Source organism: Lithobates pipiens, unplaced genomic scaffold (genome assembly GCF_037356315.1).
Source record: "Lithobates pipiens isolate NorthernLeopardFrog02 unplaced genomic scaffold, aLitPip1_a1.2 Scaffold_27, whole genome shotgun sequence".
Lineage (NCBI taxonomy): Eukaryota > Metazoa > Chordata > Amphibia > Anura > Ranidae > Lithobates > Lithobates pipiens.
Window position 1 is genome coordinate 158,151,226 of NW_027507788.1, and position 13,785 is coordinate 158,165,010.

Below are 13,785 nucleotides of genomic sequence, written 5' to 3' on the forward strand. Positions count from 1 at the left end.
TCTTTCTTTTTATTCTTATGGAGAAGGGTCGGAAAGTCTGTCAGGTTTTTAATAATGCCTGTGTCCCCTCACTTACTATTCCTATGACAGATATTCATGGAGAAGAAAGAGTGAAGAAATGTTTCCAATATAGTCAAATGAGGTAACAGAACCTTTCAGATTTTCCCCATTAAGTAAAAAAAGGAAAAGAAAAAAAGATTTGGCTGAAGTTCCACTTTAATGTTTATCATTTGCTTCCATAGTCAGTACTATCCTCCCCTAGTCAGGACCATTTCCCTAACATCTCTACATAGAATACAAACATCTCATATCCCATCATACGACTTCATACAAAGCAAAACAGACAATATCATTAGAATCTAAACATTTATTTAAAAAATAATATGTTAATATGTTAAAAAACAAAAGAAGAGATTATATAAAACAAATAACAAGACCGAAATAAGAGTTAATTATAAAATAAAGTTACATATAGATAGATAGATAGATAGATAGAATAGAATAGAATAAAATCTCATATTTCATAACTGTCTATTATTCACTAAAATACTGTCATAGCATTTTAATGCACATTAAAACATGCATCAAAGTACATCAACACACATTAGCATGCGCATAAAATGGATGGAAATGTGTATTAATTTTCCCTGCATTTTACTGCAAGTCAGCGTCACCTATAGAGAATTTTCAGTACCATCATTTTTGTGATTCCATAAGCATGCGCAAGACTTGCCATGTTGTCCATTTACTTGAAACAACCCATCTTTTATATTTTGGAAATAAACTCAGTATAATATTGTATTTGTTTGTACTAAAATACATTTTAGCGTATTATTTTCTGAAGATAAAAGTTTGATAAATAACTGCAAAAATATCGTGCAATATAAAAATTGCAACTGCCACCATTTTATTCTCCAGGGTCTCTGCTTTCAGAAAATATATACTTCTTGATGGTAAATTCTAGCCAAAAAATGCAGTTTTTAATGTGTACAGAAAATTTAAAAAATTGCCTGAGTAGACAAGTGGTTAAAGTATAATTGTAAAAAACATTATAGGCTGATCCTATGCTCCTCTGTGGCTGTCAGGCACTATTGTTCACTCTCACTGTCCATAATCAAAAGAACACAGAAGCACTCCAACTACCATTATGTACACTATAAAGCTGGCCATACATTAATCATTTTTTTTGTTCAACCAGCAGGTTGAATGATAAAAAAAAAAAAAAAAGGACCCAATTCCCCTATCCACATTAATTGTTAAACGGCAATATGTTACTCTTTTGTTGTTTGATTCAGATACACTTTTAATTAAACACAAATGCAAAAGCAGCAAAGTAAAACTAGAGTTTAAAACTGTATTTATATAATGTTTGGCTGAGTGCGTCTTCCAGAAACGACTACAGAGGAGACTGGGATGATATAACAAAACCATAAAGTACAGATGAATAGAGAGAAGATCTCCGCAGTATAAAGAATTCTCTGGCAATCTCCAGCTGTCACCTTGCTCCCGCCCACTAGTGTTGTAATCCTCCAGGTTTAGGTTGGCCCCTCCCCCTCCTCCTCCTATCTCAGAATTCTCCAGCACTCTCCAGCACAGAGTACAGAGTTCCAGCCGTCACTCAGAAGTTCCTGACCCCGCCTCGTATTATTCATGATGTCTCCCCCAGGCCCCTCCCCCTGGCTCCATATATGGAGAGCACATGGAGGGGTACAGAAGTGTCTCAGGCAGTATAAAAGGAGTCGGGCTGGCAGAGGTTGCAGTACAGCGAGCAGCAGAGAGCAGACGCTGACACACAGGCAGACGGCCTCCAGCTGAACTGTGACAAGAAGCTCCAGGAAAAGCAGCAGCAGAGCGACATGTTCCCTCTCAGCCTCCTCCAATCCTCGCACAGTCCTGTGTATGTCTACCGCCAGCCCGAGCTCCCCCACTGGACCGCCACACACCTCATCCTCCGCCAGCTGGAAGACGACATGCGGAGCGTGAGCAGCGACATGGAGAGGAGAATGCAGCGCCTCCACCAGGCTTACCATCTCCTGGCCAATGACCCGGACATGAGGAGGGGGGCTCAGATCGGACACCCCACCACCCCCCAAGACAAATTCCCCACCGAGGGCAAAGACGGGAAGGAGAACTTTGAGCTCTCCCTGGACGTGAGTCCGTTTTCTCCAGAAGAACTGACAGTGAGGACGGAAGGAAGGAGACTGATCGTGGCGGGAAAATCCGACAAGAAAAGGGAGACGGAGAATGGCGGCTTCTTCCAGGAATACAGAGAGTGGCGCAGAGAAGCCGAGCTCCCGGAAGACGTGAATCCCGAGGACGTACTGTGCTCCATGTCCAAGGATGGGCGACTCCACTTCTGGGCACCTCGCCTGGCACTGCCCGCTGCCCAAGGAAGAGACATGACCATCACCATGGAGCAGAGCCCAGGAGAAGGTCAGGAGTCCAACCTGGAGAACCAGAACCACCGGGGACAGCAGGAGCAAGACCTCCCCCACAATTCATCCTGATGACATGATGGGACTGAGATTTGGTACAAAATAATCGATTTTCTGTCACTATTTCTATCAGGATGAGAAGATGTCAGGAAGATCACTTCTACTTTCCCATCTTAGAATTGATGTTATTGTTCCACTTTCCTGATTTTTATATTGCTTGGATCACTGTTTCTATATACTGTATATATAGTTTTCTAAATAAATATTTTCATTTTATAACTATCTTCTGTTCTTTGTTTGCATGGACCAGGAAATGTTTTTTGAAATAAGAAATCTCTTAACCACTTGCTTACAGGGCACTTAAACACCTTCCTGCCCAGACCAATTTTCAGCTTTCGGTGCTCTCACAATTTGAATGACAATTACTCAGTCATGCAACACTGTACCCAAATGAATTTTTTGTCCTTTTTTTCCCACAAATAGAGCTTTCTTTTGGTGGTATTTGATCACCTCTGGGGTTTTTATTTTTTGCGCTATAAATGAAAAAAGACCGAAAATTTTGAAAAAAAACGCATATTTCTTTGTTTCTGTGACAGAATTATGCAAATTATTAATTTTTCTTCATAAATTTTGGTCACAATTTATACTGCTACATGTCTTTGGTAAAAATAACCCAAATTAGTGGATATTATTTGGTCTTTGTGAAAGTTAGAGAGTCTACAAGCTGTGGTGCGAATCGCACAAAATTGATCACATCTGATGTACTGGTGGCCTATCTCGCTTCTTGTGACCCGAACAAGTCAGGAAAGTACAAATACCCCCCAAATGACCCCTTTTTGGAAAGTAGACATTCCAAGGTATTTAGTAAGAGGTATAGTGAGCTTTTTGATGTTGTCATTTTTTTCCCACAATTCTTTGCAAAATTAAGATTTTTCATTTTTTTTTTTTTCTCCACAAAATTGTCATTGTAATAGGTTATTTCTCTCACGTGGCATGTGTATACCACAAATGACACCCCCCAAAAAATTCTGCTACTCCTCCTGAGTATTACAATACCACATGTGTGGGACTTTTTCACAGCCTGGCCACATAGAGAGGCCCAACATGCAGGTAGCGCCATCATGTGTTCTAGGAACATAAGTTACACATCTAACTTGTTGACTATTTATTACACTTTTGAAGCACCAGGACAATGACACGTGACACTGATGACAGATGGCACTGATACGTGGCAATGATGACAGGTGGCACTGATGACAGATGGCACTAATATGTGGCACTGATGACAGATGGCACTAATATGTGGCACTGATGACGCGTGGCACTTATACGTGGCACTGATGACGCGTGGCACTAATACGTGGCACTGATGACACGTGGCACTGAAACGTGGCACCGATGACAGATGGCACTAATACGTGGCACTAATATGTGCCACCGATGACAGATGGCACTAATACATGGCACCGATGACGCGTGACACTGATGACAGATGGCACTGATAAGTGGCATTGATGACACGTGACACTGACAACAGATGGCACGTGACACTGACAGGTGGCACTGATGACAAATGGCACTGATACGTGGCACTGATGACAGATGGCACTATGTGGCACTGACGGCAGGTGGCACTGGGGGCAGGTGGCACTGGGGGCAGGTGGCACTGACGGCAGGTGGCACTGGGGTGGATGGCACTGGGGGCAGGTAGCACTGGGGTGGATGGCACTGGGGGCAGGTAGCACTGGGGTGGATGGCACTGGGGGCAGGTAGCACTGGGGTGGATGGCACTAGGGGCAGGTAGCACTGGGGTGGATGGCACTGGGGGCAGGTAGCACTGGGGTGGATGGCACTGGGGGCAGGTAGCACTGGGGTGGATGGCACTGGGGGCAGGTAGCACTGGGGTGGATGGCACTGGGGCGGATGGCACTGCTGGGGGCGGATGGCACTGCTGGGGGCGGATGGCACTTTTTATTTCATTTTTTTAATTTTTTTTTTCCACAATCAGAACGGCTGCCGCTGCAGCCGTTCATCTCTCCCCTCTCGCACTGTCTGTGCGAGGAAGGAGAGCGGCGCTGCGAGATGATCTCATATGTTTACATATGAGATCATCTCCCATTGGACACGCCGATCACGCTGTAAACGGCCGCTGTGATTGGCCGTTTACAGCGATCTGTGTTTGCCTGTCCCCGGGGGACACGGCGAACACAGAACTTCCGCGATGCGCGCCCGCGGCGGCGCGCATTGCGGAAGTAAACATCAAGCCGTCCAGGGACGACCGCCCGGACGAACGCGCCTGCTCTACGGCCGTAATTCGGCTATAGGGCGGGCGCGAGGAGGTTAATATTTGGTTTATAGAATGAATAGGAATGTTTTATGTAAACTGAAGCTGAGTCCTTATCATCCGGTCAGATTTCTGGATTCCTTTGTAATGTTAGCACAAAATATCCAATACTGTATGATGCAGTCTGATAATAGCACAGGGGTGCTTACAATGATCAGCTTTTATTCACTTCTGTAAAACTTTTATTACAAAAGTCAAAAAAGAACTGTTGCTGCAACTGTACAAAGAGTGTTATCTAGAGTTTTACTTTAATTTGTTACTCATATAAAGTCTGTCCAAATCTACTCATCCATAAATCACTACCCAGCCTTCTATTCCAGACTGTACAGGGTTAACATCAATGAAGCTAAGATCCGCCCTCCAGCCATGTGCTCTCTGTGTATCTCTAGTGAGGGGGAGGGGCCTGTATATACATCATGAATAATACACGAGGAGGGAGGAGCTGGCAGGTCATGCAAAGTTGGAATTGGTGGAGGAACTTCCCAGTGGGCGGGTCCTTGATCTTTCTCTTTGCTCTTAATGGTCATGTTAAGGAAGAGCCCCGCAGTCAATGAAAAAATAAAAATAAACAGTGAGAGAATCTCTCCAAATGATGAGCAATTATTCCAGAGTAAAAATAAGGTAAAGTTTGTTAAATGTGTATATGTTAAGGATGAGCCTGAAAAACATCTCACCGCTGTGGAACTACAAGTCTCAGCATGCCCTGAAAACTTGTCTCTATGGTGATCTGTATATTAACCCCTTCACCTTCACTATCCTGTACATTAACCCCTTAATTTCCATCTTTACACTGTGTCTGACCTGTACATTAACCCCTTCACTTTCTCCTCCCTCTATGTATGGCTTGTACATTCATGATACCCTTTATCTAGTGCACAATCATTAAGCTCCGTGTTTTAACCCCCTCATCACCAGCATCAGTGGCGTCGTTAGGGGGTGGCTATTAGGGCCATAGCCCCGATTCCCTGCAGGGGTCCCCAAGGGGAGAGGAGGCTTTCTGGGGACCCTGATTTAAGGGGAGCTCTCTGGAAGCCCTAATGTAAGGGAGGGACTGTCTGGGGACCTGTGATGTTAGTTGGGGGGGGCACTCTGGGGATATATACACACATACACACACACGTATATTACTGCATATACATGTGTATGCCCTCCCAAGCGTATGACTTTCTTTACTATGCTTCTATGGGCTCTAGCCCCACATCTTTTGTAGACCTAGCAATGCCTCTGACCAGCAAGTATTTTCAGTCATTTCAATTGTGATTACTTTGAGGTGGTTGCCTTCCAAAAAGACATCATTTAGCATATTTTTATATAAGAGAAACTTAAAAGAAAAAAGTTTTTTAAAAATGTTGACCTTTTTTTTCACTTAAACAGTTAAAAAATGTATGTTTCCTAAAAAAAAATTATATATATATATATATATATATTTATTTATTTTTGGTACAGACCTGCATGACCATGCAATTGTCAGTCAAACTATCACTGCACTGAAAAGTGGCCTGGTAATAAATGGGGGATATACAGACTGGTACACAAGTTAAAGTTGGACTCCATACAAAATGTTTTCTTTCTTTTTATTGTTATGGGGAAGGGTCGGAAAGTCTGTCAGGTTTTTAATAATGCCTGTGTCCCCTCACTTACTATTCCTATGACAGATATTCATGGAGAAGAAAGAGTGAAGAAATGTTTCCAATATAGTCAAATGAGGTAACAGAACCTTTCAGATTTTCCCCATTAAGTAAAAAAAGGAAAAGAAAAAAAGATTTGGCTGAAGTTCCACTTTAATGTTTATCATTTGCTTCCATAGTCAGTACTATCCTCCCCTAGTCAGGACCATTTCCCTAACATCTCTACATAGAATACAAACATCTCATATCCCATCATACGACTTCATACAAATCAAAACAGACAATATCATTAGAATCTAAACATTTATTTAAAAAATAATATGTTAATATGTTAAAAAACAAAAGAAGAGATTATATAAAACAAATAACAAGACCGAAATAAGAGTTAATTATAAAATAAAGTTACATATAGATAGATAGAATAGAATAAAATCTCATATTTCATAACTGTCTATTATTCACTAAAATACTGTCATAGCATTTTAATGCACATTAAAACATGCATCAAAGTACATCAACACACATTAGCATGCGCATAAAATGGATGGAAATGTGTATTCATTTTCCCTGCATTTTACTGCAAGTCAGCGTCACCTTTAGAGAATTTTCAGTACCATCATTTTTGTGATTCCATAAGCATGCGCAAGACTTGCCATGTTGTCCATTTACTTGAAACAACCCATCTTTTATATTTTGGAAATAAACTCAGTATAATATTGTATTTGTTTGTACTAAAATACATTTTAGCGTATTATTTTCTGAAGATAAAAGTTTGATAAATAACTGCAAAAATATCGTGCAATATAAAAATTGCAACTGCCACCATTTTATTCTCCAGGGTCTCTGCTTTCAGAAAATATATACTTCTTGATGGTAAATTCTAGCCAAAAAATGCAGTTTTTAATGTGTACAGAAAATTTAAAAAATTGCCTGAGTAGTATAATTGTAAAAAACATCATAGGCTGATCCTATGCTCGTCTGTGGCTGTCAGGCACTATTGTTCACTCTCACTGTCCATAATCAAAAGAACACAGAAGTGCTCCAACTACCAGTATGTACACTATAAAGCTGGCCATACATTAATCATTTTTTTGTTCAACCAGCAGGTTGAATGATAAAAAAAAAAAAAAAGGACCCAATTCCCCTATCCACATTAATTGGTAAACTGCAATATGTTACTGTTTTGTTTTTTGATTCAGATACACTTTTAATTAAACACAAATGCAAAATCAGCAAAGTAAAACTACAGTTTAAAACTGTATTTATATAATGTTTGGCTGAGTGAGTCTTCCAGAAACGACTACAGAGGAGACTGGGATGATATAACAAAACCATAAAGTACAGATGAATAGAGAGAAGATCTCCGCAGTATAAAGAATTCTCTGGCAATCTCCAGCTGTCACCTTGCTCCCGCCCACTAGTGTTGTAATCCTCCAGGTTTAGGTTGGCCCCTCCCCCTCCTCCTCCTATCTCAGAATTCTCCAGCACTCTCCAGCACAGAGTACAGAGTTCCAGCCGTCACTCAGAAGTTCCTGGCCCCGCCTCGTATTATTCATGATGTGTCCCCCAGGCCCCTCCCCCTGGCTCCATATATGGAGAGCACATGGAGGGGTACAGAAGTGTCTCAGGCAGTATAAAAGGAGTCGGGCTGGCAGAGGTTGCAGTACAGCGAGCAGCAGAGAGCAGACGCTGACACACAGGCAGACGGCCTCCAGCTGAACTGTGACAAGAAGCTCCAGGAAAAGCAGCAGCAGAGCGACATGTTCCCTCTCAGCCTCCTCCAGTCCTCGCACAGTCCTGTGTATGTCTACCGCCAGCCCGAGCTCCCCCACTGGACCGCCACACACCTCATCCTCCGCCAGCTGGAAGACGACATGCGGAGCGTGAGCAGCGACATGGAGAGGAGAATGCAGCGCCTCCACCAGGCTTACCATCTCCTGGCCAATGACCCGGACATGAGGAGGGGGAGGGGGGCTCAGAGCGGACACCTCACCACCCCCCAAGACAAATTCCCCACCGAGGGCAAAGACGGGAAGGAGAACTTTGAGCTCTCCCTGGACGTGAGTCCGTTTTCTCCAGAAGAACTGACAGTGAGGACGGAAGGAAGGAGACTGATCGTGGCGGGAAAATCCGACAAGAAAAGGGAGACGGAGAATGGCGGCTTCTTCCAGGAATACAGAGAGTGGCGCAGAGAAGCCGAGCTCCCGGAAGACGTGAATCCCGAGGACGTGCTGTGCTCTATGTCCAAGGACGGGCGGCTCCACTTCTGGGCACCTCGCCTGGCACTGCCCGCTGCCCAAGGAAGAGACATCACCATCACCATGGAGCAGAGCCCAGGAGAAGTTTAGGAGTCCAACCCGGAGAACCAGAACCACCGGGGACAGCAGGAGCAAGACCTCCCCCACAATTCATCCTGATGACATGATGGGACTGAGATTTGGTACAAAATAATCGATTTTCTGTCACTATTTCTATCAGGATGAGAAGATGTCAGGAAGATCACTTCTACTTTGCCATCTTAGAATTGATGTTATTGTTCCACTTCCTGATTTTTATATTGCTTGGATCACTGTTTCTATATACTGTATATATAGTTTTCTAAATAAATATTTTCATTTTATAACTATCTTCTGTTCTTTGTTTGCATGGACCAGGAAATGTTTTTTGAAATAAGAAATCTCTTAATATTTGGTTTATAGAATGAATAGGAATGTTTTATGTAAACTGAAGCTGAGTCCTTATCATCCGGTCAGATTTCTGGATTCCTTTGTAATGTTAACACAAAAATATCCAATACTGTATGATGCAGTCTGATAATAGCACAGGGGTGCTTACAATGATCAGCTTTTATTCACTTCTGTAAAACTTTTATTACAAAAGTCAAAAAATAACTATTGCTGTAACTGTACAAAGAGTGTTATCTGGAGTTCTACTTTAATTTGTTACTCATATAAAGTCTGTCCAAATCTACTCATCCATAAATCACTACCCAGCCTTCTATTCCAGACTGTACAGGGTTAACCTCAATGAAGCTAAGATCCGCCCTCCAGCCATGTGCTCTCTGTGTATCTCTAGTGAAGGGGAGGGGCCTGTATATACATCATGAATAATACAAGGGGAGGGAGGAGCTGGCAGGTCCTGCAAAGTTGGAATTGGTGGAGGAACTTCCCAGTGGGCGGGTCCTTGATCTTTCTCTTTGCTCTTAATGGTCATGTTAAGGAAGAGCCCCGCAGTCAATGAACAAATAAAAATAAACAGTGAGATAATCTCTCCAAATGATGAGCAATTATTCAAGAGTAAAAATAAGGTAAAGTTTGTTAAATGTGTATATGTTAAGGATGAGCCTGAAAAACATCTCACCGCTGTGGAACTACAAGTCTCAGCATGCCCTGAAAACTTGTCTCTATGGTGATCTGTATATTAACCCCTTCACCTCCGTTATCCCGTACATAAACCGCTTAATTTCCATCTTTACACTGTGTATGACCTGTACATTAACCCCTTCACTTTCTCCTCCCTCTATGTATGACTTGTACATTCATGATACCCTTTATCTTGTGCACAATCATTAACCTCTGTGTTTTAACCCCCTCATCACCAGCATCAGTGGCATCGCTAGGGGGTGGCTTTTAGGGCTATAGCCCCGAGTCCCTGCAGGGGTCCCGAAGGGGAGGAGAGGCTCTCGGTGACCCTGATGCAGGGGGGTTCTCTTGGGACCCTGATTTAAGGGGGAGGCTCTCTGGGGACCCTGATTTAATGGGAGCTTTCTGGAAGCCCTGATGTAAGGGAGGGCCTCTCTGAGGACCCTGATGTAAGGAGGAGGCTCTCTGGGGACCCTGATGCAAGGGGGGGCTCTTTGGGGACCCTGATGCAAGGGGGAGGATCTCTGGGGACCCTGATTTAAGGGAGAGGCTCTCTGGGGACCCTGATGTAAGTGGGGGGCGCTCTGGGGATATATACACACACACACGTTTATTACTTTATATACATGTGTATGCCCGCCCAAGCGTATGACTTTCTTTACTATGCTTCTATGGGCTCTAGCCCCACATCTTTTGTAGACCTAGCAGCGCCTCTGACCAGCATATATTTTCATTTCAATTGCGATTACTTTGGGGTGGTTGCCTTCCAAAAAGAAATAATTTGGCATATTTTTATATAAGAAAAAATTAAAAGAAAAAAGTTTTTTTTTTAAATGTTGACCTTTTTTTTCACTTATACAGTTAAAAAATTAAAAACCAAAAGCATATTTAATATCACCAAAAGAATGCTTTATGTTTTAAAAAAAATAATAATATATATATATATATACAGATTGGTACACAAGTTAAAGTGGATCTTCATACAAATTATTTTCTTTCGTTTTTTTATTGTTATGGGGAAGGGTTGGAAAGTCTATCAGGTTTTTAATAATGTCTGTGCCCCCTCACTTATTATCCCTATGACAGACATTCATGTAGAAGACAGAGAGAAGAAATGTTTCCAATATAGTCAAATGAGGCAAGAAAACCTTACAGATTTTCCCCATTAAGCAAACAAAAATAAAAATAAAAAAAGATTTGGCTGAAGTTACATTTTAATATTTATCATTTGTATTCATAGTCAGTGCTATCCTCCTCTAGTCAGGACCATTTCCCTAACACCTCTACATAGAATACAAACATCTCATATCCCATCATACGACTTCATACAAATCAAAACAGACAATAACATTAGCATCTAAACATTTATTTAAAAAATATGTTACAAAACATAAGAAGAGATTGTATAAAACAAATAGCAAGACCAAAATAAGCATTAATTATAAAATAAAGTTACATCTCAGGGTGGGAATAGATAGAATAGAATAAAATAAAATCTCACAATTCATAACCGTCTATTATTCATTAAAATCAAAAGACTACACCATATGTGTAGCAATTCATTGGCTCATAGCCTACACATATTTGTATAAATAAATGCCTGTACAGTACTGTAAAGAATATATATATATATATATATATATATATATATATATATATATATATATATATATATATATATATATATATATATATATATATATATATATATATATATATATATATATATATATATATTCTTTATAGTACCGGACAGGCTTTTATTTATACAAAACCTTTGATCGATTGTATCAATATATTTTCTACTTGTCTATTTTCCAATAATTATATAACTGAATAACTTTAATATGTTAATTTTACTGTAACCTCTTTTTTACTGAATTTTACAGAAATTTACTGAATTTTACTGAAACCTCTTATTGTACCACAATTTAACCTCAATAAAAAAAGTTTGTAATAAAATCAAATTTTAGAATAGAATGAGATAGAAGAATGTGATCTGTGATGACGCCAAATCTCAGTCCCATCATGTCATCAGGATGAATTGTGGGGAAGGTCTTGCTCCTGCTGTCCCCGGTGGTTCTGGTTCTCTGGGTTGGACTCCTGACCTTCTCCTGGGCTCTGCTCCATGGTGATGGTGATGTCTCTTCCTTGGGCAGCGGGCAGTGCCAGGCGAGGTGCCCAGAAGTGGAGTCGCCCATCCTTGGACATGGAACACAGCACGTCCCTGGGATTCACGTCTTCCGGGAGCTCGACTTCTCTGCGCCAGTCTCTGTATTCCTGGAAGAAGCCGCCATTCTCCGCCTCCCTTTTCTTGTCGGATTTTCCCGCCACGATCAGTCTCCTTCCTTCCGTCCTCACTGTCAGTTCTTCTGGAGAAAACGGACTCACGTCCAGGGAGAGCTCAAAGTTCTCCTTCCCGTCTTTGCCCTCGGTGGGGGATTTGTCTTGGGGGGCGGTGGGGTGTCCGCTCTGAGCCCCCCTCCCCCTCCTCATGTCCGGGTCATTGGCCAGGAGATGGTAAGCCTGGTGGAGGCGCTGCATTCTCCTCTCCATGTCGCTGCTCACGCTCTGTATGTCGTCTTCCAGCTGGCGGAGGATGAGGTGTGTGGCGGTCCAGTGGGGGAGCTCGGGCTGGCGGTAGACATACACAGGACTGTGCGAGGACTGGAGGAGGCTGAGAGGGAACATGTCGCTCTGCTGCTGCTTTTCCTGGAGCTTCTTGTCACAGTTCAGCTGGAGGCCGTCTGCCTGTGTGTCAGCGTCTGCTCTCTGCTGCTCGCTGTACTGCAACCTCTGCCAGCCCGACTCCTTTTATACTGCCTGAGACACTTCTGTACCCCTCCATGTGCTCTCCATATATGGAGCCAGGGGGAGGGGCCTGGGGGACACATCATGAATAATACGGGGGGGGGGGGCAGGAACTTCTGAGTGACGGCTGGAACTCTGTACTCTGTGCTGGAGAATTCTGAGATAGGAGGAGGGGGGGAGGGGCCAACCTAAACCTGGAGGATTACAACACTAGTGGGCGGGAGCAAGGTGACAGCTGGAGATTGCTGGAGAATTCTTTATACTGTGGAGATCTTCTCTCTATTCATCTGTACTTTATGGTTTTGTTATATCCTCCCAGTCTCCTCTGTAGTCGTTTCTGGAAGATGCACTCAACCAAACATTATATAAATACCATTTTAAAATGTAGTTTTACTTTGTTGCTGTTGCATTCATGTTTTATTAAAAGTGTATCTGAATCAAAAAACAAAACAGTAACATATTGCAGTTTACCAATTAATATGGATGGAGAAATTGTTTCATACATAGTTACATAGTTAGTCAGGTTGAAAAAAGACATATCCATCCAGTTCAACCACAAAAAAAAAAAAAAATAATAATATCATACAATCCCATATACCCAATTCTATACCCACAGTTGATCCAGAGGAAGGTAAAAAAACCCCCAGCGGAGCATGATCCAATTTGCTAAAGCAGGGGAAAAAATTCCTTCCTGATCCCCCGAGAGACAATCGGATTTTCCCTGGGTCAACTTTTCCTTTTCCTTTCTTTTTTTTTCATTTGGTTCAACAAAAAAATAAGGAATAATGTATGGCCGGCTTTATAGTGTACATACTGTTAGTTGAAGTGCTTCTGTTTTCATTCGATCGTGAACAGTGAGAGTGAACAATGTAGCCTGACAGTTGCAGATGAACATGGGATCAGCCTGAAATTATTTTTACAATTACACTTTAAAGCGGAGTTCCACCCAAAAGTGGAACTTTCACTTTAACCACTTTCAGACCGGACCATTTTGCTGGTAAATGACCAGAGGTCTTTTTACACTTTGGCACTGCGCTGCTTTAACTGGTAATTGCGCGGTCATGCAATGTTGTACCCAAACAAAATTTGCGTCCTTTTCTTCCCACAAATAGAGCTTTCTTTTGATGGTATTTGATTGCCTCTGCGATTTTTATTTTTTGCGATATAAACGTAAAAAGACCGCAAATTTTGAAAAAAAATGATAT

The 13,785-nt window shown here is 42.0% G+C and overlaps 3 protein-coding genes across 3 annotated transcripts; 2 read left to right on the forward strand and 1 right to left on the reverse strand.

The window, feature by feature from the left end:
- Positions 1-1,714: 1,714 nt before the first annotated feature.
- On the forward strand, positions 1,715-2,714 carry LOC143933251 (heat shock protein 30C-like). Its single transcript, XM_077456137.1, has one exon. It carries the CDS (start codon positions 1,857-1,859, stop codon positions 2,505-2,507), a length of 651 nt encoding a protein of 216 aa, XP_077312263.1. The 5' UTR covers positions 1,715-1,856; the 3' UTR covers positions 2,508-2,714.
- A 5,002-nt stretch (positions 2,715-7,716) lies between these two features.
- LOC143933252 (heat shock protein 30C-like) lies at positions 7,717-8,929 on the forward strand. Its single transcript, XM_077456138.1, has one exon. It carries the CDS (start codon positions 8,168-8,170, stop codon positions 8,753-8,755), a length of 588 nt encoding a protein of 195 aa, XP_077312264.1. The 5' UTR covers positions 7,717-8,167; the 3' UTR covers positions 8,756-8,929.
- A 2,631-nt stretch (positions 8,930-11,560) lies between these two features.
- On the reverse strand, positions 11,561-12,603 carry LOC143933253 (heat shock protein 30C-like). The gene has a single exon (XM_077456139.1). It carries the CDS (start codon positions 12,458-12,460, stop codon positions 11,804-11,806), a length of 657 nt encoding a protein of 218 aa, XP_077312265.1. The 5' UTR covers positions 12,461-12,603; the 3' UTR covers positions 11,561-11,803.
- Positions 12,604-13,785: the final 1,182 nt, after the last annotated feature.